This window comes from Apteryx mantelli, chromosome 1, assembly GCF_036417845.1.
Source record: "Apteryx mantelli isolate bAptMan1 chromosome 1, bAptMan1.hap1, whole genome shotgun sequence".
Taxonomy (NCBI): Eukaryota; Metazoa; Chordata; class Aves; order Apterygiformes; family Apterygidae; genus Apteryx; species Apteryx mantelli.
In genome coordinates this window covers 19,771,898-19,797,665 of record NC_089978.1, presented here as the reverse complement: position 1 = coordinate 19,797,665, position 25,768 = coordinate 19,771,898, and the positions used below count along the sequence as shown (strand labels likewise).

The 25,768-nt window shown below is 37.3% G+C and overlaps 1 protein-coding gene across 1 annotated transcript in view; it reads right to left on the bottom strand.

Annotated features, from left to right (window-relative positions):
- The window catches only part of DDX10 (DEAD-box helicase 10), a 231,868-nt gene that overhangs the window by 110,968 nt on the left and 95,132 nt on the right, over positions 1 to 25,768 (bottom strand). The window contains exons 14-15 of the mRNA XM_067289783.1: positions 4,905 to 5,018; positions 1,283 to 1,444 (exon numbers count right to left, since the gene is read on the bottom strand). Coding sequence (XP_067145884.1) covers positions 1,283 to 1,444; positions 4,905 to 5,018 — 276 coding nt within the window. The remainder of the gene's footprint in view (positions 1 to 1,282; positions 1,445 to 4,904; positions 5,019 to 25,768) is intronic.

Here is a 25,768-nt window from a genome sequence, read left to right as displayed (position 1 = left end):
TCTAACACTAGGAAACACTATGCATTGCTAAGTACAGCATCTGAAAAGCCTCTCTTTTAAATTAAAATTCCCTCCTTAATCATCTTTATCATGTTTCTCTTGTGATCATTTTTGTATTACCTAATTGGCATCACTCAGCACCAGCACCTCTGATTCTCAGACTTGGTATCTTCTACATATAAACAGTAAACACATTCAATAAATAAAGAATACCACAGATCTAGATTTTGTCTTTTATACATTCTCTGATAAATGTTAGATATCACAAACAAAGGCAGTATTTATTGCACTAGACTGGCATGAACAAAATACAGTCTTGAGTTTAAGGCCAAATCTATTAGGTTAGGTATAACGGAATTGAACCTACTGCTTGTACAAAAAAGACATAGCTCCAAAATATTTCTCTTCAGCAGTAATATTCGTGTATATACATATATGCAGTCTTCAAGTTTCGTAATAAAATTTCTAGAAATACAAAATTATTATTCTACCAAGGTGTCTTGTAAAGCATCCTCTCCTAAAACTGTATCTAAAATGGGGATTCAAGGGGAATACTTAAATTTTCCATGCATAATAAACATCTATGGCTCAGTATGCTGTGCTACAGAAACTGATCTTTATGGCCTAGATTCTTACATTAAGACTATTTTAATTTTAAAACACTTTTTTCCTTCTTGTCAAATAACTACAGCTGAGCAATACAACAACCTAGCAGCAGTTAAAAAATATCTTCAACCTGGAAATGTGATATATTTAATTCTCTGGCTTTCAGTAGTCAATCTCTATGAATTAGACTTCTGCAGAGCTCACATACAATGTATCTACATCACTCTTGCCTCTATAGGACATACCGAAGTCCCAAGACATTGGGCCCTGTTCCCGTTACATGGCAGAGAAAGCAACACTTTTAAAATGTTTTGAAATTTAGAAACTCTGAGCATAAAACAGACCTTTAATAACGCATGGTCCTGGGATCTAGCATTTATCCCTTATCTGAATAAATACAAACCCTTCCACAGTGACTAATAGAATGGTCTCTGAACACTGAAGAGATCCAGCTGTGTACCACACAGCTGGTACCTGGCAAGGTTAGAAAACTCTGCTTCAGACAATGACCAAAAAAACCACACCACCCCCCCCCCGAACCCTGATGAGTTTGAAGAAACAAGCTTGTACTACACTTACTTCTTAATATATTTAAGTACATATCCTTATTGAGCTATTCAAACATACTACAGTGTTTATTTCTTCACTTCAGTAACTGGGGAAGAAATCAACTTACCCTATGTTTTTCTTTAATTTTTTTCCTGTATTCTTCTTTGTCATACTTGTCTTCTTCTCGCAGCATTTCTTTCACTTTATCTAAGTTGATACCACTGGCATCATCTTCCTCATCTGCTTTTGCCAGACTGGATTTTTGCACAGGCGGCCACTGCTGCACTAACTAAATTAAACAACAACAAGCAATGAATAGAAATGCTTTTCCACATCAAAATTTTGATGTTCTAAGCAATCCACTACACAGCCATACATTATTTTTCTAGACTAGATAAAAAGGCCATTTGCAAAGAAAAACAAAACACTGGTACAGTACAAAGTTGGATATCATATTTAACATTTCAGATAGATTCTGTTTAGCCAAAAATAAACATTTGAAAATAAAGTCTCCACCACACCATATTACGATTTAATGTGTTCATTTGAACTTTTTCCCCTGTTTTTCTCACTTTGCCTAATGACACAAACAATTTATAATCATGTTAGCCATTTTGTGGAAAAAAAATTGTATTTGCTTTCAAGAAAACAGTATCCAGGACAAATACAACAGAATGGAATACATGTAGATTTAAACAATAAGTCTTCATGTAAACAACCAATATTCCAACATATTAACTGGAAAAAAAATGAGAGAGAAGCTTTCATCACATAGTGCGTTAAAAAAAAACAAACAGTGACTGCAGGTTCATGTTTTCTGGTAAAGCAGGAGGACAGATGTGAAGATTTCTATTGGTTATAGCACCAAAACTGGATTGGAAATGCTTGAAGATTCAAATTGGATTTGTGAATGACAAGCTGAGCACATCCAACTTCACTTAAATATCTGGAACTCTAGGGTTAAGACACGGACTAAGTAAGATTTAACCAAAAATAAATAAATAAATGAATCTTATGACCTAATAGCTTATATCTAATTGTATGAGCAGTAATCTTTTGGGCATAGTCTTTGCAAAATGATTCTTGCTTATGGACTTGTGAAGTAGGAATTCTTAAAAAAAAGAAACTGTATATAACAGAAAATATAGGATACCTTTCAGATAGTTTGCAAAAATATAAACTAACATGCAAAAACATATTTAGGATGCTGTAATGCACATAGAGTGTTATTTACCTGGAACCTGATGATCCCAAGTCAAACCTACTGTTTCTACTTCCTTTCATAAAATGGAGTTTGTGTACTTATATTAAGAAGATAAAAATAAAACTTCTTTAAGAAATGTATCAAAGAGATGTGGAGTAGCACAGTAAAACTTTAAAGTACTGTTTCAAACAGCTCAGCAAAAAAGCACAAATAACATCTGGAGATGCAAAGTTTATGTTTCCTTAAATAACTCAACCCCCTTATCTATTGTGCTACTTTTCTAAGTACAGTCCCTGTGCTAACTTTGAGTGTCTGTGCTCACTCCTTTTTACTTCATTGCACGGACACATGAAACACCTGCTTATCAACCGTCAAGACTAATTTAAATTTGAATGCTTTGCTCCTCCACAGGCTCTCCTTGCAAAAAGAGTTTTCAGTTAAAAAAAAAAATAATAATAATAATCAAAAACTCTTCTATCCAAGCTTCAGAAGAAAAGCAAACCCCTCACAAAAACATTTAACAGTCTTTTACCTTTACCTGACAAATTGGCCTCAGATAAGACTGTAATTAATGGGCTACATTTACCTGTATAAAAAAGAATGTGCATTTATATGCAATTAGAAATACTTGTGAAGTGGCCAGTCAGATACACAACTGATCACTCTCAAATCCAAGTGCACCAGAAAACAAGGATTGTACAATTTGATATTTTGAATAGTCTGTAACTACAACTATGATCATCCTTCATGAAAATTCAGGACCAAGTTTTATTGCAATGTCCTAATTGCATAAAATGATACATCAGCTGAATGTTGCAGAAATATTCCTAATTTGCTAAAAAATTGAAGCAAAGAATGTCTGGCAGCCATTAGACATATACCATTTCTACAATATTCAGGTTCCCTGCATCCCTCAGGATTAAAATAGTTTAACATCTTTATTTCTTCCAAAAAAGAAAGAAAAAAAAAGCACTTGTATTTCAGCTTATTTAAAACATTTTTGGTGTTTTCCTTTGAAAAATCCTTACAAGTAACTGAACAATTAATCTTTGGCAGGAATATATAGACAGAAAGAACCACAGGCAATCCTGAACCACAGCCTTTCCCAAAATTTATTTAAATCCACATACACCTACACATATTCAAAGAAAAACTTACAGATCATCTTGTGGAGCATCCTCACAACTTTTTCCATTTATAATCAAATAAAAATTAAGCTAAGCTTTGAACATTCACTTATTAATTTTATTTTTCCTTCCCTTTTTGCTTATTTCTGTATATGAGTGCATGTGCATGTGTACTTGTATGTTTTTATTTTTCTGGGTTTCTTCTCTGGTCTCCTCCTGATGTCCAGTGGTCCGTGCAGATAGATGGGAAACACCAGTATAAAAATGTCTTCCAAACCTAAACAGACTTATTTCTGTTGTATCTTCACTGATCAGGGATGATTATATGACAACTTTACTTTAAAATACCAGTTTTAAATGAGTTACTTGGAAAAGTACATAATATATAACTTGATATAAATATTTAAGTATGAATAATGTAAATCTTGCACATGCATTTCAGAGATGAGATGACTAGTTTTGCGTATCTAATAATATCTGAACATACCATTTCTAATCAACTGGGAAACCTCTCAAAGTTTTTATATTTCAAACAACAGTAATAATATGGATATGTTCGCTTCACCTGCAATATAAAATACCTTAGAAATACCCCAATGTCAGGTCACAAAAAAAAGTGAAATATTAGTTTAGACTTTACTGAAATTAATCCAGAGAGGGAAAAAATGCTACTTTTTTTTTTATTATTATTATTACTGGAAATGGAAAAACAATGTACGCAACATCTGAAGCTCTGAAAGCAAACGTTAGAAAAGTTTGTGTAGCGTATAGATTTTATTGCGAGGTTATCACCACAGTGAAACCCTAGAGTGACGAGCAATTTACAGTAGTTCCTCTCTGTATAAAATCAATACATTTTTCCAGGGGCTATTAAAAGATCCAATTAAATGACTGGCAAATTTCAATGCCCTGCTACATCAGCACCAGCTGGCAGAACCCTGGCGCTCCCCTAGCTTTTCTGAGAAAATTTTCAAAATAGAAATAGTAAATGTTGGAAAGAAAACCAGGGACTTTCTCTAATTCCAATATATTCACTCAAGACTATGGGGAAGCGAGCATCTGCAGGAAAGTCATGTTACATTTCTATAAGGAAAAACAGGATCTTTATTCCACCTGCAATTTGATTTAATAGGCAGCAAATAGGTAGGGTTGGATACAGACGCTAACAGCTCTCATACGAATATGTACATACCGTGTGAACAAAGGTCAGTACTCAATATTTCTTTTTTCTCCTCAGTGGAACTGAATTTAAATGTAAGTTAAACTGTTTTGCAGAACTGAACCCAATTATGAAAACCACACACTTTTGAAAACCACATATCTTTTCATACATCTATAAAACTATATGTATATTTGTCTTTATAAAAACCATAAATTCAGATTCCACCAAAATATAGTTTATTTTGAATTGGTCTTACCTCTCCATCTTCAGTGAAGACTATTTTTGTGTTGACTTTAAATTTCTTTTTCAAGATTTTTTTGGCTTCTTGTGTTTTAGTTGCTTTTTTCTTCAACCTTGCCTTTGAGGCATTCTGTATAAAAGAAGAAATGACATTTCTTGGGGGGTTTTTTTGTTGTTCAGAGTTTGTTCTTCAAACTTTAATATTTGTATTTCCTTTTAAGGAAAGAATAATTCCTAAAACACATGAATGTGAGTATGAGGTTCAATAAAAACCAGCTAAAATGCCTTTTCATAAATCTGTTTTAACCAGGTCATAAAAAATCCTCATTTATTCTCTTAAAAAAAAGAAAAAAAAATCAGCATAACTTAAATCCTACCAGCAGCAAGACACCTATCTCACCTAAATCTCACAAGCCTTTTGGGGACAATGACACTAGATTTAGTAGCTTATGCTGTCAGCTAACAAGCCTTGTCACACAGGAGATGCAGTATAACTGGCTGAAGCCATTAGGCACCATGGTTATCACAGCTGCTCAGATACCACTTCCGTCTGGCTTGTGATGAGGTTGTAGCGGACATCGCAGCACACCAGCTTGAGCTATTTCTGCATCAATGAAGGGAACAAGTGCTCTTGCAAGAACCTTCCTCCTTCCTGACTCTCGTTCCTTGCAAACCCATCACAGTCTAAAAAGCACTAGAAGATACTCAGTGAACTTAGCATTAAACAATATTTAAAATCACAAAATCTATTAGCATCATAAGAGAACTTTATAGATGAAACACGAAGTGCCAAAGACACCAGCAAAACTAACAAGTAAGCAGAAACTGTGAAATCCCAGACTTTAATATCCTTTCCAATAAGTTGAGGTTGTTCTCTGCTGGCTACCACTGAAAAAGCAAAACTGTACAGAAACTGCAACTAGTATGATCAAAACAGTGTCCCTGTGTAAAAGACTTTGATCCTGAAGTTACATTTATTTTTGTTGGAAAAAACAGAGAAGGGCAAAGCTGTTTATTTTTGACAAAGGTAGAGGATTTATCCAGAGTATTTTTGCATTTGGGAGGTAGTTTGCAACTGCAGGATGAGCATTTTAACTACTCCTTTTAAATGCAGTAGAAAAGAAACTAATGTCAAGTCCACAGATGCTCCCACAGAGGTTTCGCAGAGCCACACATCTTGTGGTACCACCAAAACGCCATGGAGATCCCTGACCTCCTGTACTTTGAGAACCCTATTTCCAAGAACAAAAGCCGTATGGTGTTCAGGCATCAAATAGCATACAGTACACATAGACATTTTAAGCAATAACTGCCATTGCAGCAAGTATTTTACAGCAAAAGACACCCCACAGGAATACACGAAAACTCATTAGAAGACACACAACCCATTTGTTATCCTGTGAAGACTGCAAAGCTCCACTGTTCAGGGAAGAGTGGCTGCCTGGAAAACAGTACAAACTTCTGACATATAATAGAGGTGGTAAAACCAAACCAGAGAGGAAAAGGAAAACCTGAACTTTTCTCTCACTTTTTTATTTTGGTAATTTTAATCAGTTTTATGTTCTACACTGAATTCACTATGAAGGGAAGAGAAAAAAATAACTCAGTCACTGTCATTATGGTCAGTACACTAATGCACTGGAATATGAACTATAAAACAAAAAAATTACAGTCTTACTAAGAGGGGAAAAAAAGGTTTGTGACAGCTAATATGCTGTTATCAAATAATGACCATATCTGTTATAGAAAATAGTAACTGTAGCAGCACTTAGGATCTAAGTATTGCCATACTACTTTTGTTGCACTAAGCAGCTACTACTAAGGAGTCTTGCACCCACCTTGAATAGCTCAGAAAGCTGTGCTATTCCCCCACTCTTGTTGCTTACCTTATAAACACAAACTGTTTGAGCATCTACATAAGCAAAATCTCTTCCCTTAGAATATGGGCTACTTCAGAAAACAGCAGGAATTGCCCAGAGAAAGAATTTAAAGACATAGTTGCTTCTAGCTGAAAGAGTGACATTTCTCACTAACGCAATATTTTCTCCTACTATTTGCTTTTGGTTTTGTTTTTTCATCATCTTTCCTTTTTGCACTGCCAAGATTATTAGTATGAGCATAAAATAATTTAAAAAAATGACTGAACACTTTAAATTGAGGTATCAGTATTTTGTAAGGTTATTTTTAAATGTGTAAAGTGCACCTTAGTTGTTTGCATTTCTCAAAATAATTTTTTCTTCTAGCTAAAGAATACAAATATTCAGTGGGTTCTTTTAGCATGCACACACAGACAGTATTTTCAGTTGTACCACTTTTTTCCTCCCTTGCCAAAATCTCCAAACAAACAGGGAAAAGAGGGGGAGGAAATGAGTGGGACACTAAATTCCCCCACCATACACTTAAAAAGCATAGTATAATATCTGTGTACAAATTTTGCAGATTTATTTTTATGAAATGCAGCATTAATGAAAGGTAAAAGACTGGATTACTATGTATTCAAAAAAAAAATTCAAAAAAAAATACAGAAAAGAATATCAGTATGAACCTCTCCACACTCCACAGATTATTAATCCAAATTTTCTATTGGGATGCTTTCGCTGTTTTACTAAACTGAACACACTTAAATATGTCTGAGCCAGGCCACTGTGGGTTCCTCCAACCGGCTGCTTTTTGGTGCACCACAGGCTGCCTGCACCAGTCTCAGCCCCAGCCACCTCCACAAAGGGCTCCCCGCAACCCCGTCCCACCAAGCCCTGCCGTTCACACCCAGTGCACTGCCCTCACCCACAGTCCCAATGCCACTGCCTGGCTGTGCTTTGACCCTGCACTTGAACTGCTACGTTAAAACATCCATTCTCCATCAAGGCACTGGATGAAGCATTGCAAAACCAGTGGGGAGTGCATAGCAGGTCCCCATGTTGATCCACTCATGCAGAACACACTGCATATTAAAACCTGCTCAACTAATACCTACCACAGTAAATCTATTCCCAAAGCTGAACTATACCTTCAAAGCAGACAAATGAGAACAAAAGTGGGCATATATGAAGGGATTTGGGGCACAAGTTTAGATTGCTGTTAGATGTCAAAGAGAATCTAAAGTTGAACTCAAGCTGTTAATTCAAGTTAAAAACCATAGCTGGTGTATGCTTGCCTTTCAATCAGAAGGGGCTACCTCATGTTAACCTCGGCCCTGGTGAGGCCACACCTGGAGTGCTGTGTCCAATTCTGGGCTCCCCAGTACAAGAGAGACATAGAGCTACTGGAGCAAGTCCAGTGAAGGGCTACAAAGATGATTAGGGGACTGGAGCATCTCTCCTATGAGCAAGGGCTGAGAGAGCTGGGCCTGTTCAGCCTGGAGAAGAGAAGGCTGAGAAGAGATCTTATCAACGTGTACAAGTATCTGAAGGGAGGGTGTAGACAGGATGGGGCCAAACTCTTCTCAGTGGTGCCCAGCGACAGGACACGAGGCAACGGGCACAAACTGAAACACAGGCAGTTCCATCTGAACATGAGGAAACACTTCTTCACTGTGAGGGTGACAGAGCACTGGAACAGGTTGCCCAGAGAGGTTGTGGAGTCTCCTTCCTTGGAGATATTCAAAAGCCGTCTGGACACAATCCTTAGAAACGTGCTCTAGGTGACCCTGCTTGAGCAGGGGAGTTGGACTAGATGAACTCCAGAGGTCCCTTCCAACCTCAACCATTCTGTGATATAATACTAAGAACACTTTTTCCTATACCCAGAATAAACAGGCACTCAAGTCTCAAGTCTTCTTCTATAAAGAAGTGATAACAGTTGAACTGATCAAACAAGATTAGAGTAAGAATCAATCTCTTTAAAATGCTATATAACTAGAAGTTAGTCACACAAGAGTTTATCAAAATTTCATTAAATGTAGGCTCAGCTGGAGGATTGGGGGATTTTCTATTATTATTAATCAAAAGCCTAAATTTCCTTCTCCTTTTGCACATGCACATGCCAGATGGTTTGCTGGATTAGCTAATGGGTTAGAATAAAAATTAGCTCTTAGAAGCTTAGAAAATCCAAACGCTTTGTTATATAATCAAAAACAATAGAGCTAATAAGCAAATTATTTTTTATCTTTCTTGAGAGAAAGCAGGATTTTGTTCTTTTTTTATTAAGAGATCTGATATTCTTAGCTAAAGCTCTATGAAAAAGTTTTCTAACTGAAGACACTGACAAGTTTAAGACCTCTGATTTTACTACCTTTCAATTACAATTTTGCTGAGAAAATATTTCTTGCTTGAAGTATATATTAGAAAATAAGTTGCATCCTCAATCTGCTTCTTCATGTCTAAAAACTTATTTAATGAAATCATTAGACAGACTACAGTATTATAACTATTTCCATAAATTTAATTTAAGTGGTGAGGGCAGAAAAAGAGAAAAGCCAGTGCATCAAAAACAGAAATATCAATACATTTTGCTATTCTAATAAGTACTGGCTTTCCAAACTAATAAAATTTATAAAGCAAGTAGTGTGGACTGAGTATATAATCTTCAATAACTCAAAATCAAAGTACTTACAGTCTCTAACTGTACCCGAGACAAATGCATTTGCTTTGGACGTTGCGCTTCGAGTGCTACAAATCATCAAATGTAAAGGCTGTTTGTTTCTAACTACATTTTCTTTTTAATTTCAACTCAACTAGCCTGCGAAAGCAAGCACAGTATATTCACTACAGCAGCTGTCTAAAGACAGGACTAAATTATTGTAGCAGAGTAAAATATCAGTAGAAAAAAAAATAATCACTTCTCTGTCATGTTACCTACAAAAAGTGTTACTGCTTTTGGGGAGTGGGGGGGTTTAAGAGTTTTTTCCCCTTATACCTTAGAATTACTAGGAAGAATGGTCATGTACTTGGAAATTTTTTTCATTCTCTTCCAACATTATTATATTACTTCTACCCAGAATTCAACAGCAACTGCCTCTGAGAAACAAAATTGATTTGGTACCCAATTTCACACAGTTGTTTTTGTACTTCTTCAAGAAAGTACCAGCACTAGGAGCAAGTATAAGTACATTCATGTTATCACCCGGCACCTCATTCCTCCTGCCTCAGAAGTCATTCTTCACAGAACAAGCCACGGTCTTGCCAAATTAAAGCTACCAAACCTTAGACACAGAGAAGGGCTGTCTTGGACTGCAAACATATATTGCTTTCACTTGATAGTCACTACTAAAATTTCAGAAAATTCTGTATCCTCCAACCACTAGTCTAATGCAGCCTAAGCATAAGCATTACTTGTCAACCCCATAAACCTTCAAAACTCAGACTATGACACTTAGATTAGTGACCACAGAGAGGGTTTGAGGGCAGAGGGATTCTCACTCCTGCTCGCAGATATCCGGGCACAGAAGCGGTGGTGAGACACAAACGTCACACCACCATACACAATTGCATAGCGTGAGAGGGAAAACTATTGAGAGAAGCAAAATTTAACCAGAGTTTGAAGTCCAGTCCATATTACCCCAAGCATCCATAAAACTCAGAAAAAACTTACCCTTAAAAACACTATTTTACTCAACCAGCCATTTGTCTGTTGAGTAGAAAGAAGCAGAAAACTGGGGCCTCAGGATGCAACATGGCCACAAGATGATGTGTGGTCACTGCTTTCCCTCATGGTCTGTGGTAGCTAGATGGTCTCTCTTTTACCCTCAGGCAGGCCCACGTCTCCACAACAACAGCTCTTGCATTGTCCTTCCGTATTTTCTCTGACTGCTCACAAGCCACAGGCTGCTTTGCACCATCTTCAACCAGAGCAACCTGAACTCACTGAGAAGCAGCAGTACAAACCAACATAAAGTTCTTCAAGTCATCCCTCCATTTCCGCAGCACAGCTCCTTCACTTTGCCCAGAGAAAAAAGCTTCTCTTTTTAAAATGTTTTTTCAAGGGTCATCTAAGCAAAGCTAATTTTGTTCTGATGAAGTATTCTTTATTTCTTTTTTTAAAATCAAATCTTAAGGAAGGACAAAGAGGAACCACCAAGTGGATCCATGCTCAGTATTTCACTCCAACCAGAGACAAAAACCCAGGTGAGTCATTAGAACAAGAAGGTTTATTTAATAATCCTTCAATGATAAACCTTACTCCCCTTTCTAGCTAATACTACATAACGGCATTTCTCTAGAACAGTTCTAAATTGCTGAAAACATTTAATATAATTTTCTACTGAATTATTACACTTTTTATATAAGTGAAAGCATATTCCACAAGACACTTTGCTATTCATTTCAACAACTGCTATCAAAATTTAAAATTGGGATCTTGGGGAAAAGATAAGTAAAAATAAAGACTGAAATCTCTCTTTCCTGTAACAGTCAAACAAAAATCAAGGATAAAATATGTTGGTAGCAAAATTTATATTACTGAACTTATTCTGTGAATTACGAGAGGCATGATAAACTTAGAAATCATAACTATCTGAAAATTGACACTTCTGGTACAAAAAAAACAGTATGTTGTGCTGAGGATGTTCATCACAAACTATAACTGCAATACATAGTCCCTGGCGGGTTCTTTTAGCAGCACTGCACTTTGAACTATGATTTTATATTAGAGAAAGCATTATTTTTTACTTATTCATGTTAACAGGTTTACTACTTCTGATTTAAATATTTCCTTTCTTTACAGATAATTTAGAAGTGCCTCGCTATCGTTCCTATTCCTGAAATTCTTTTTGAAAGAGAACTCCAATATCCTCATTGCAGTTTTTAGCAGCTACAAATTTAAACCCTATCTTGAAAAATAAGGGGTGGGGGGGGAGTGTCTGTGTCCTTCCATTCCTCAGGAAATTTTCACTGCTTTCGTTTTCTGAAAAAAAAAACGACTATTAATATTTTACCTTGATATAAAATACCATGATCCCAAAAGAAACCATGAACAAGGAGCACTGTACAATCATGTTTCACGTTTTTTTATCTGCCTCCTAGCCCTCCTGTTTTTGTCTTCTCTCTCTCTCTCTTTTTTTCTTTTTTTTTTTTTAATGTAGCCATGACTCCTCCATAGAGCAGGAAAAATTTCAAGAACACTTTAGTGAAGGGCTGAACTCCCTCATCCCACAAAACAAACACATAGTTGATCTGATTACTAAAAATTTCTACATATGCCAACAAACAGTCTTGGCATGGATCTGCAAAGTCACTGCACCTCATTTTACAAAACTTCTTTTTTCAGTTTTTTCACATTCATAGCCATCATAAGCAGCTAAAAATTTAAGAACTAAGTTTGTCATTACAAGAGCTAATATGGACAAAACCACTTCCTGAGAAGCTTGAGTTATACTTTATAATAATAATTAGATAATCTCTCACTCTGAAAGATGTCAGTGCACTGGACCAGAGAAGTTCACCGTAGACGCACTGTGTCAGCTTGAACATTCATTACCTATCAGCAGAAGGGATGACTATATCCCTTTCTAAAACATTAAGCCTGTAGCAATACAAGACCATGACTTCACCTGTAGGGTTTTTTTTTTGTTTGTTTGTTTAAGAAAGGTGCAACACAGAATAGTGAATGACACATATTTCTAGGTAAAAAATAACTAAGTATGTCTGAATAAATGAAGATAAAAAACGTTCCAAGAGGCTCTAATTCAAAACCAAACACATCATCACAGTTCTAGTTCATTCTGGAGCTGATGGAGAGTTGGTAGAAGGATATATTTCAGCAAAACACATACATGCTAAGATATTTTAATAACCCAAAGGCTGCCTGAGACTGATAATATACAAGAAGTATACAATAATGACTAATACTACTATTAATTGTATTGCCAGATCAAGACCTGAAGTGTTTTCATTTCACCCCTCCCTATGTCATTACGAGGTAATGCATTATTGCAACATGTAACCTTCCTCTGATAAAATCTAACAGAAACACACAGTAACTACTGAATTCTCCAACACTTCTACAGCCAAGAAAAAATGTCGAGTAGATGACTCAATTGCAGTTATCCAAGGCTAGGGATTGCAGTTCAGTGAACTGAAAAAAAAATGACTGCAGCACATTCTTCAAACCTCAATTAATCAAGGAAAAAACTGATTTAATTGATAGTTGTTCACGTTCCCTATCCAGGGCTTGCATTACGAAGCAAGAAAAGGCCATCAGGAGAACGCTATTTCCAAAAAACGAGGCAAATCAGAAGTGAGAGCATAAACATGTCTTATATATTGAACCAAATTACAAAGTATTTCAAATGTCATCTGAGTCTGCTACTTAAAAATCAATCAATCAATCAATCAATGTGGAGTGGAGGAGTTAGGACAACCTGAATCTGCTTTTCACATTTTGTTCCATTACAGCTCTTCGACAGTGACAATGTCAAAACCATTTCTCACTTGCTGGGAAGCGGCAGACCGTGCCTGTTCACCCCCCGCTAACGCCTGCCGCGGAGGAAGGCGCACACCCCAACTGGGGCATGGGGCTGGGGGAAGCCAAGGAAGAGGGCAAGGGGAGGAGCGTGCTGCCTTGCTTCAGGATTTAAAAAAATTCTAAGTCCTTCAAGCATACTGAAAATGTGCTACTTGTTGCAGCTTCTGATTTTTCAGCCTCCAAAAGGACCAGACTTACTCCACCTCTCCCTGCATGCATTTAATATTTTGGTGTAAAAGAGTTAAATTGAATATTGAGAAAAATATGGTCACTGAATGCTACAGCAAGAAGACAATGCCGAGCTGTTTTAGTGAACTAAATAAAGTTTGGGTATTCTCAGTTAAAGAATAAAGATCCTTTGGCTCTTCTATGCTACTGTATTATCTAGAAGTAAGAAAAAGTTACTCCAAAAAACAGCTTTTCATATAATCATTAAAGCAGTTAGGGTTTAAATAAAAAGCCATAACATCATTAAAATTATGGTTTAAAATACTCTGGAGAGGAATCTTAGGTCAAAGGGTGAGATGAGAAGATCACACTTTCATGCTGTTTTACTTTGACGTTGAATATAATTTACCCATCTGCAACTACTGTAGCATACCCTTTCTCCCTCAAAAGCCATTAAGAATGGCAGCAGGGATACAGAAGTAACTAAGGCAGAAGCTTCTTAAAACATTTTATTCACTGAACTCTCCTGATCAGACAGAAAAGATGACAGTCAAGATCCAGCTCCCACAAGAAGTTACCTTTTCAAGATAATATTTACCTCGGCACTCTCTCTTCCTCCTTTCACATGTCCTAAAACCAAAACCAATGCCCATGAAATGATTCCTCCGCGATGATATTCTTAACAAGCTATGCTGGTAAACAGCAAAGACCGCATATCCTTTGAAAAATACTGATTAATTGATTTTTATTTATTTAAGCAGTGTTAGTTTCTCAGCCATAGGGTGTGGTGTGAGTTTTATTTCATCTTTAGATTGAAACAGATGGTCCATACTGCTTCCACATACAGAGGCATCAACTCATTTCTCTCAATACGCGAGAAGCTACACAAGTAAGAGCATTCACCTGGCATGCACTTGGCCAAAGCACCATGTGAGCCCATAAAACAGAGAAAAAGGTGGTAATATAGACAGCAGTCTGACAGGGCTTATCCTTAAAACCAGGCTCATTAGATTCCCAATAGGGAGTGCACAGCCTCTCACAACCGCACCAGGTCCTCCCCCATGATCCCACGCACCACACAAACCAGCGGTTTGGCATGGGAAATCTAGCTATGGGCAAAAGCTGTAGCACTGCAAACGTGAGGTAGAGATACCACAAAAAAGGAGAGAAAAAGAGGGGTCAGCCAAATGAGCCACTCCGGTTTGCAAGAGACCCGAGAGGAACGTAGCTAGGGTTCCTCCAGCCAGATGTCAGAATCCAGAATAATCTTGACAGATAGCATGTCTTCATAATTAAAGGCTGACACATCAGCTGCAATAATGAACTTAAAAATACTCCTTTTCTGTTATTTTCCTTTTTTCAAAAAGGAGTAACTTGATTCCTCTCTCCATGTTTTCAACGCAGACTAAGAATACTGCCAATGGCCATGGTCTTATTTCCTGCGCTCTCCTCCGGAAGCGCTCTCTCCACTCCCCTTAGCTAGCACAGGCGCTTGGCTGACTCTGAGACAAGCTGCTCCAAGGATTTGAACAGGCAGAAAACCAACACTAAGACAACAGCAAATTGTATTTGCCATTTTAGCTGCCAGGGTCAGACCAGCACTCCTGCAGGCTCCTGGAAGGGAGCAGGAGAGAGGGAAGCAGCGGGGAGCACCCACTCCGCAGCAGCTAGCCAGCATACTTCTGCTATGCTGTAAAAGGCATTAATTGCACCTTAAATGAATTTGAGAATCCTGGTAAGAAACAGAGAAGTAGCAAGAATTACCTTGAGCTCCTAAGTCACATAGTAAGAAGCATTAATAAGCATGAGGAAAAAAAGCACAGCTACTCTCTGGATTCCAGCACAGGATAAGTGCGCTCACTTCTGCCAACTGTGGCCACTGCTGCCACGAGCATGTGAACCCAAAGAGCAACGCTGTTCTCCAAACCCAGCAAATTATGGTGAGAAAAAATTACTAGAGGGGCCAATATACACTCGAACTGACACGGCCAATGAGACTGTTTCGGTCTGGTGGGATTTTGTTTTTGTCCCATTGCAGAAATGCCCTGACACACGAGGCTCTTTAGAGCAGGGCTGGCAACCACTGCTCAACCTCCTTCCCTCCAGTGCTGTGTGACCAAGCGGGAGGTTCCTGCGCACCTGTCCAAAGCCAACGCTCCACAGACGTTGCACCACAGCTAGATTTCTGCTCCCGATTCCACAGGGGGCATTTCTGAGTTGTAGGTATTCTCTGCTTTCTGTATATCTACTGCCAAAAAGAATGTCCACTCAGAAGTTGTATAAAAGGGTTTGATAATGGTAAGCATATCCGTACATCAAAACTGGTATCAAATTTCAAAGCACTAGCAACTGTTTTTCTTAGGGTTCCAAAATTGTCTCCAGCTTGAACCTCCTTTCCCATACCTTTTGAAATATCTAGACTTTGGTCCAAAAGCTTCCATGCCTCCTTTCTTTGCAGAAGTTAATTTTTAGCATATGGGGTCTAATCTATACAGAAGTTTGTGTAATTACTACTTTCAACATATTTTTTTAATGTTATTTGAAAATAATTGCAACATCTCCTCTGTCTCCATTAGAAGCAATCAAAATTTTTCAATTTTTTAAGCACTTAAGACAGTAAGAACGATATATTCAGATGAGCTAAATTCTACCTAACTCCCAGTGCTTAGTTAATGGGGAGAGTTAATAACTTCTTAATGATAAATTAGAGGGCTTAGAGCTAACTTATAAATGAACAAGGACTTCAATAAAATGTGGGGCCGTGGTCAGCTGGCCCCAAAACACCTCTACTGTAAGCATTCACCTTCAGTAATTTTCAAATAATTCAATCTTCTTGCATGCCTTACACATGATGGGATAGTGCTAGAAGAAAATAAGCATGAAGGTGATGGTGGTTCATTTAAATAAATGTTTATTTTCTCTGTTCCTCTCACTCCTCTAGAATTTGTGGTGACAAACAAATCATTATGAAGTTATCAAATTCACAATTTTTTGACTGATGAGAACTACAGACTGATGAAGACTGAAACACTCATTTAAAAATACTTTCAGTTGCCAGGATACAGTGATCAAAGTCTAGTAAGCTGATACACTGCCGTACACCAATAAATTTTTGCTGTTGCTTCTGAAGCAGCAGAAAAGGTGCAAATAATTTTTTCACTCCATAAGTTGGAAAAGCAGGCAGATTTCAAGAAGCAGCTAGGAACACCTGCATGCTCAGTTTACTGACATCTTTCTTTCCCTTTCAAAAAGGAAATTAGGTGTAAAAACTACATTAATTCAGCACAAAAGTCCTCATGGCAAAACATTCAGGAAGGATTTAGACCTTTACCTAGAGACAAAAGGTGCAGACTGAAATGGAATAATCATCACCTCAAACAGAAGAACCGGAGTAGACGGAAGGGAGAACTCCTTTCACCAGCAAAGAAAGCTGCACATTGAGCATAAGCCAAGACTTTGCACCTTACAGGAAGTAATAAAGAGTTCCTTGGCAAAAGGACTAAAATTAAAACAAGCAAAGAAGTGCGACTGCTAAGCAGCATGAATGAGGTAGACATTGAAGATAAACCTGTTACGACCTCAAACTCCCTTCAGCTCTCAGCAAGACTATTATCATACTATATAGGCAAAGGCAACCTGGCTCCCAGGAAACAGGGCGCGCAAGTTGTCCACTCAACTGGAAGCAAAACCAAAAGATTAATTAATTTTTTCGATTCAGGCACAAAGTGACCAGATAATCCCCATCCCAAAATTCTGAAAGTACCAGCATATGAAGTCACAAATCCATTAGCATGATTTTTTAATAAATCTCTCTCACCAAAACTGACAGGCAATATAAAATAGCAAATGCTAGTATTTATAAAAAAGGGTGGGGAAAAGGGAAAGAAAATACATCCCAGGCTATTGCAGACTACAGGCCATTAGTCTGAGCTCAGCAGAATGCAAGGCAGAAGAGTAAGTTTTGGAGGAATGATGAATTACAAAGATGGAATGGAACGGAAAATGAATTAAAGATGTATTATAACACAGGTATGCCAAAGATGCACTTTTAATAAAAATGGTGTCTTGGCTCCTTAGGCAAAGGAAATAACAGCACTAATTCATTTCAATTTCAGTGGAACATTTAATACAGTGCCACTCAGAATAGTATTAGTTGAAGAGAAAAAAATGTCGAGGATTAGAATAGGTACCATAGTACGCTACACTGGATTGCGCCGAAAGACAAATTGCCAGGGAGCTAATGCATCTCTCAGATCTTTCCTGTGAGTCCGATCCTGCCTAGAGGAACGCAGTGACAAAACGTGCTGAGGACGCATAGTGGGAGCTGTTGCCAACTCAACAGAATGAGCAACAGGCTACTCAAAAGAACAAGATAACCTTGAAAATCAGACAAATTAAAATGAGATAAAAGTCCATAGTGGAAAGTGCAGGGGCTACTTCGAATTTCCAATATAAAGTGAGAGCGAGCACCTCAAACAGAAGCGAGAGAGGACAAGAAGGGGAATCAGGCCCTGGCAGTCACAGGATGACTGTGAGCCACCACTGCTGCGCAGCTATGAAAAAAGGCAAATGCACGCCCTGTCAGGCAAGGTATTTCCAGTAAAAGCAGACCAGTATTAATGCTCCTAGAGGCAGCAGCAGGGAGAAGTGCCGTGGAACGCTGCACCACTCCCATCTCCCAGACTGGATAAAGCTGAACTCAGCTGGAATATGTACAAAGAAGAGTTACTAGACTGAAGAGCCCAGCTTATGGGAGGAAATGAAAAGAGCAAAATGAAGCCTTAGAGAGAATCTGATTGCTTTCATATAAGTATATCAAGGATAAACAGAGGAGAAGGAGAAGAGCATTTAAGCTTAAGGACAATCTTTGAATAAGAATAAATGGGTATAAACCTACCATGAAAATATTTATGTTGAAAACTAAACATTTCTTTCTGATACAGAATAACCTTAGAAACAGCCTTTTCAAATAGGAATAGTAGCAAAAAACCCCACCTGTCCTATATTTTGTGAAAACAGCTTAATAATTTAATAAAAAGAACCAGATATGTCTGTCTGTGATACCCCGGGGAATGGGCTTTACCTACTCACAGCAATTGCTGTGAGAGTTTTATCTACAAGCTGTTTAGAAGACACACTTCTGTTCTTCACAAGCGTGTGCATTTGCCCTATGTTACAACAGACTCCTGTATTTAAGATTTTTAGGAAAGTATTTCTATCAATTTTTGAAAGAAATCATTGATTTTACAGCAAGATACTAATTAATATTGCTTTTAAAATACAGTATGCCTATCTGTGCGTCATTTCATATTCTTTGCATGCCACTGTTGCACAAATTGACAGTTTGATACAGGCAGCATTAAAAATTTAAGCGGTGAAACTGTTACAAAATATCCGTGTTTACATTTTGCACATAATAAAACTAACTAAAAGTATAGAAATTGAAAATTGGCAGTGCATGTTCCACAAATTTTGACTTCACAGTATTTCATTTTGAAGTTTGAATTCTCAGTATTACTTTAAAATTGCCTTCTTAAAAGATATTTGCTATCACAAATATATTCTGTACCTGACCAATCTAGTCAGAAAGAAGGACAAAACCAGAGTATGATGGATACTAAAATTAAAAATACAAAACCAAAAATAGGACATTTCAGCTTTGCGCTGCCAGGCCTCACATTCAGACTCAATGTGGCTACAGAATTTATATGCTCTAGGAGCAAACATGACTGATTTGAACCATCAATAACTTTTTTAAAGTTCATTACTTTACCAAACTCTCATTTCCTCTGAAGTTGCAGGAGTATTAGGGCTTAATATTTCTACAAAAAGTTCTAAATTTGTAAAGCAATGAATGGAAATGAGCCACATCAATTAGATGCGACACTGAGCTTCAGTTCTCAACCAAATACATCATTTTTTTTCCTCTGTTCTTCAAAACAGTCCCACTTTTGTGCTAAGATGGACCTCCTCTGTGTCTTTCATGTCAGAGATGTCACATACACAAGATTGTGACGGCCACTGACTGGTCTTGAAAAAAAATTTTTTTTTCTTTTTTTCTTATTTAAGTCTTCTTCTGCATATTTTTACAGAATTAGCAATTTATTCCATTTGAGCATGTTATGGAATTATACACATTCATGAGCTTCTAATCAAGCTCGTTCTGAATCAACTATCTTTTGATTCAAATATCAACTTCTTGTATCTTAATAAGCCACACAGTGGAGGTAATTCATTCCCAGCTTGATCTCTAAGAAATTTGAGATAGAAGACAAAACTCTCTTCAGGCACTGTGATTTTCAAAAAATAAATTCCACCTATAACAATGACCTTCTATACAAAAGAGTTCGACTAAATCTTCAGTTTCTGCAGCATGCAATATACCTCATATTATTAAACTTGCACCATTTTTACACCTTGAGTTAAAATATCAGGCATTACAAATAGTACAATATTTTAACTGAGCAAACAGATTTTTTAAACAAAAACTATGCTTTGTTATATTTAACATTAAGAAAACATCTTGTAAAATAGCATTCTTTCAAGCTTTTAACAATTATCAATATTCATTTACATGATAGTTGTTTTGAAAGAGGAATGAACATTTGTCATTCATGATATTAATTATCTTAAAATTTGTGGAGAGCAATTAATTGCAGGCAAAAGAATCTCTTCCTGAGCTGCATTCATTTCCTTATCTTCTGGTTATTCCACCTGAGTAGTAGTACTCCTATTTTAAAGATCCTTGGAAGAAAGGTAAGTTGAAAACGTGAACTAGAAATTATTTCAAAAGAAATGTACTGGACTTTACAGACATTAAGGAATGGAGATAATCTAATTGTTATAGTCACTTCATCATCATCATAATGTAACTTCATTTTTATAAAACATTACACTTTTTCTCTTCTTCTCCTCTCAGTTTAATTGTACAACTTTCAAATATATGTGGATTTTACATTTTGGACAGACAGGAAAACAAATCCACAGAGATAACAGATGAGCTCCAAAGCCAGCAAGGGGCAGACACATGGCACGTGTGGTATCCACATGTGGTATCCCCATAACCCCAAGGGCCAAGACCACAGTGAGGCCACTTGAAGGACAGAGAAGCCACAGGAGTGGTACTGGCAGTTTGGGCTGCAATTGCCAGGCCATTTGCAGAAAATGGAGCAATGTTTGGTGATGGAAGATGCCTTTGCTGTCCCAATAGGGTCACAGCGAATTGTTGGGAAGTGTGTTGTAGGACACATCTGGTATACCAGCCAAAAGCTGGACCACACCAATTTAAGCGACAAAAGTAAATAACACATTCCCATTCCTGAAACTTTTCCTGAGTACTGCCAGAAAAGCTGAGTGTTGTCCATTTCATATTTAATTCCCATCTTTGTAATTCAAAGAAAGAAACTGATCTTCTGAGAAATTTCCCTGAATTCTCTACCTCCAAGGAATTATCTGAGTTTGAGCCTTAGCTAAGCTCCAGGGCACACACAAAAATTCCTACATTGCATTAAGTGATGAATTAAGCTTGAACTATGAGGTACACCAAGGGAAAGAGCCTGGAGCTAGTAATGCACTGGGGATGCAGCAGCTTGTGTTAGAGCTATTGGGTCCCTGGAATCAAATCACGATCCTTCCAGTTCTGCCTCATGGTCTTTAAAGGACTAAGGACTAAAGGACATAAAGACTTTAAAAAATAATCTGAAACAGATGAGGAGAGCAAAAGAACAAAAACAGGTTCATGCTTTGAAATGTGTGATGGCTATTTAGAAAAAAAATTTTTTTGCTGACAAATCTATTCCTTATGGGTAGTCTCAAGGTGCTAACACATTGGTTGTACTGCCATCTCACTAGGAAACTCATTAAAAAAAAAGTATGAAAAATTCTTCAGAAAAACAAGCACAGAGAGGCTGTGGAGTCTCCATACTTGGAGATATTCAAAACCCGCCTGGACAGGGTCCTGTGCAACGTGTTCTAGGTGACCCTGCTTGAGCAGGGGGGTTGGACTAGATGATCACCAGAGGTCCCTTCCAACCTCAACCATTCTGTGTGACAAGAGACAAGTGAAATAGTCACCTCTTACAAAAACAACACTTTCTGAAGTAATTTCAGAGGATGAATGGGTTAAGTACGGTAGATGAAATTTATCCAATTAAGAATAATCTCTCTGAAAGCCAAGATTTCTAGGGTGGTGAGAAACATTTCCTATTGCAGTTGCTACAGTGTTTTCTTTATGCCAAGAGCTACTATTGGTCACAGCTGGAAGAACCCTAACCACTACTTATTCTGAAAGAACACAACTTTAGAATAACAGAAGGAGAGACAGGCTTAAAAGTCAATGCAAAGAAACAAAGTTAGCAAAAGCAAGAAAATCAGGAACAATGGCAAATCAACTGCCAATGTGGAAAGTGAATTCCGAACATGTGCATTCGCATTGCCACGTCTTATTCTAGAAGATCAAACAAATTCATCCTCTCCATATTTTTTGTCAGAAAAATTACTTCTGTAATCTGTGAGCCTAAAAAAGAAATGCTGATAAGTAGCAAAACATCTGTGTTCTCTCTTGTATTGCTAGTAATCTTTTTCGATTAAAGAAATAGTAATGCAAGATGGAATCACTTGAGATAAAGCGTAATTTAAATCCCTCTTCTCCAAAGTGTTTTCTCAAGTTATGTAACTGTGATAATGCAGTCCAATAAGGATGCTGCAACAAACAGAACTGTTTCTAAGAACGGCCAATTTGACCTTATGCACAAGCCACTGAATTTAAAACCACAAAAAATATTATTTTGAGATATTGCTTTGAGATAACGCATTTCATATATTTCACATTTTTGAAAAAATGTAACAGGAGAAAAACTCAAGTAATTAAATTTTTCCACTCCATTGCAGAAACTGAGGTTAACACATTGTAATACTGTGTAGATATTGTTTTGATTTGTTTCAAAAGGGAGTAGATACTGTGACTTTTTCCTCCTCTAGTAGGGAAAAAAAATTCTGAAATGCATGTACAAGCACTTTTTACAGTGCTTCTAGCTTGAACAGTATGTCTTTTTACGCTGCAGTAGCTTTTTACCATATACTCAATAGATTTTGTTCCTGTAGCCATTTAGAGAAATGTGGATAAGATTTTAACTATTGTTTTCAACTGCTTTGAGGAAAAACAAAGAAAAGCATATTCAAGCACGGGTTATCGTAGGCAGGCAGAGTTTGAGAGATCGTTATGGATAAAGGCAATCTTTCATTTCAGCCTGGTGAGCAACAGTCTCTTATGCTTTGTCCAGAATGAAACTCTCCTTATAAAGGAACAAAAATTGACTGATGTGTTTTTAAATGGAAAAAGCAGCTCAATGTATTCAGTGGTCAATAATCAGGACCTGACGAGAGGCATGATAAAAAGTTGACTCTACATTGCACAAGCAAGCTTCTTTTCAAGGGCATAATCAAAACATATTTCCTATCCGCTTAGCAGTTCCTGGGTGACAGCTGGCATAATTTATTACCTTATTTATCTACTTTGCTGTTTAGAACATCAGTAGGTTTCAGTATTTAGTATAGGTATGGGAAAAATAATGAGGCAGCTACAGGCCGTTAATGCAAAGCAATAATATTTTAGCTAGGAAAAGATTGGAATGTTCACTAATCAAAAATACATACTATATGGTGCTAGGTCTACAAGTAAATATTTCCACTTAGTGAGTTCTATACCTGCCTTTAATACATGCTTATGCAAGACAGATGATTAACATTAGAACCCATTTGCTCACTTATTGGACTCTTAATCAAATTTATCTTTTGGTAAGTCCCAGCCAGTCAACATACACACTGGTTGCTTAACTAAAGTGAGTGTGAAGAACAAGCCATACTTTTACTTGAAAAAATAATTTATCCAGGAAACTGACTTGTGAAAACCAGACAGGGAAATATTTCTCTTCCTTGAAACAACAAAAAAATTTTTTTTAATGGTGAAAGTGGCAGCATCAGGTATTTACCATAAAAAATTGACTTTGAATATTCAAATTCAAAATATGACCACACCTTCTGACAACAGAAATAAATTCTTTTTCCATGAACATTTTCAAGAAGGTTTTCCTTGTTCACAGTTTCATGGATTGCTTATTTGCAAGGACTGTGGTTCAGAAGACTCAAAATTTTCTCTTTTGAGATCTGGGGTTAGTAAATCTTCCACTTGCAAAATTATGATGCTTGGATTTTCAAAGAAGCCATGGTGAGTCTGTTTTTTAACTATAGGATTTTCAAAATCACCATAAGTACCTTAAACTCTGGAGAGCTAGCATGCTCCTAAATCCTTGGATGGTTTGAGAAATGAACAACTCCCACTTCATTTTAAAGGGAAGTAGGCATGAGGCTCTTTGGATCTTCTGAAAATCCTACCTGAAAAATTACTGTATTTCTAGAAAGGTAAGAAAAAGAATGGAGGAAAATACAATGAATCTAAACAATCTCTGACTTATTTTTTTTTTTACAAAGGTAAGTTGAAAAAAAAATTTTATTTACACTACAATTTTAGATTACGAACACCAAAGAATTTTCATGAGTTCTACCTTCTAGCTTCAGGCATGTTGCCCCTCTAGCCATAAATGGTTCCTACCGCCATAATTCAGGACACAAATCTATAGTGGTGAGAAGTTTACTGATTAGCAGGTATCTGCACAGTAGTTAGAGCCCAGCTGTCTGGATTATTATAAAGTCATTTTAGCCAAAAGCATTAAAATGACATTTCAGATCAGATCCTGTAAGGAACTGCAATTACTATGCCACTTCCACATTTAAAAGGACAATGATTCAGCAGCGTTTTTAAAGATTTTCTTCAGCAGAGTTTTAACAACTATGCAATAAACTGTTCTGTTACTGGGTTAGCTCATTCACCCTAAAAAAAAAGCCACCAAAAAACAAAAAGTACAAAAAAAAAAACCAAAAAAACAAGATGGGCAGCTACAATTTGATAGGCTATTTTTCAGCTGCACTGCCAGTCTCATTTCAAATGGCAATTTATCAGCACCAGTCTTTCCACACAATTATCTCGATTCCTTGCTATTTTTTCACTTTTCACATCCTCACTAAATAACGAGCTTGCCTTCATAAGCAGACACGTTTCATTTTTGTACTTGCATTCAGTTTTTGTTGACAAATTTTGTTTCAGGTTAAAGTTCCCCTTGTAAAACTTTTGTAAGACTTTCTGACATGAGAGGTCAGAAGACAAAAGTCAGACAAAGCTACAAGAAACAAACACCAGGACTTATTTCCTGCAGACCTCATGTGACTTCTCCTGTGTTACGGAGTTCTCAGACCCTTCCGACAGGCCAGCTGCAGGTTAAGGACAACTACCTTGGGGATGCACCTCTTGCCTTCATACTCACAATCGCACAGTCAGCCCAGAGAGCATAGCAATTATGTAAAAACACTGAAATCAGTTTAGCAACTAGAAAGAAGAGATCACGAGGCCAGCCTGCTCCTGGTGGATCCAGAGCCGACTGAGGTGCTCCTGCGAGCGCCCCAAGCACCAGAGCTGGGAGCAGCGACGCGAGGAACTATGTAGCCAGCTTTGGCGCTGCATGACAACCATTTGGCCGGGGCCAACAGGGCACCCTTCAAATCAGCACAGCTACTGCAGAAAAAAATGATACTTTGCTATGGTACAGTAAAGTAACTTCCCACAAGCAAGAAACTGGCCATTAAAGTCTGGCCATTAAAACTTTATAGTAAGGGCTGCAGATGGCACAGATACACTGGCACAACTCAGGTATCTTCACACATCCAATATTAAAGGTGCTGTAAATAATGTGGACCTTGCCATGTGATCACCAGATTACCCAGGACTGGGACAATTCCTGAAAATTTTCCATACATAAAACTTTCTTTTGGTTTAACACTGTTAAAGTCTCTCAGATGTTCAATGGCCAGAAGAGTCAAGGAAATCACTGGGTAAGAGAAGAGCTATGTCAAGTATAGCGTTTTCTGTTGAAACTCCTACAGTCTTTCTCCATACGTTCCCACTGTTCATGAACAACTCTGTCACTTCCTGAAGGCTGGAATTAAGGGGAGGGATGCAAGCGCAATGCCCAAGGCTCTGCTCTGCATTTGGCAGATAACAGAAGCAGGGTGAAGAATGGACAGTTCTGGAAAATAGAGGTATACTTCACAACTTTTGAAGTTCCACTTCTAAAATACAACAGAATAATAGAAAATACAATGCTGGAGATTTTTTTCAGTCCATCTTTGTAGCAAGAGGCAAACACTCAAAAGATCTATGCTCTGTTTTGTTTAGATTTGGATGGGGGGGGTCCAAATGTT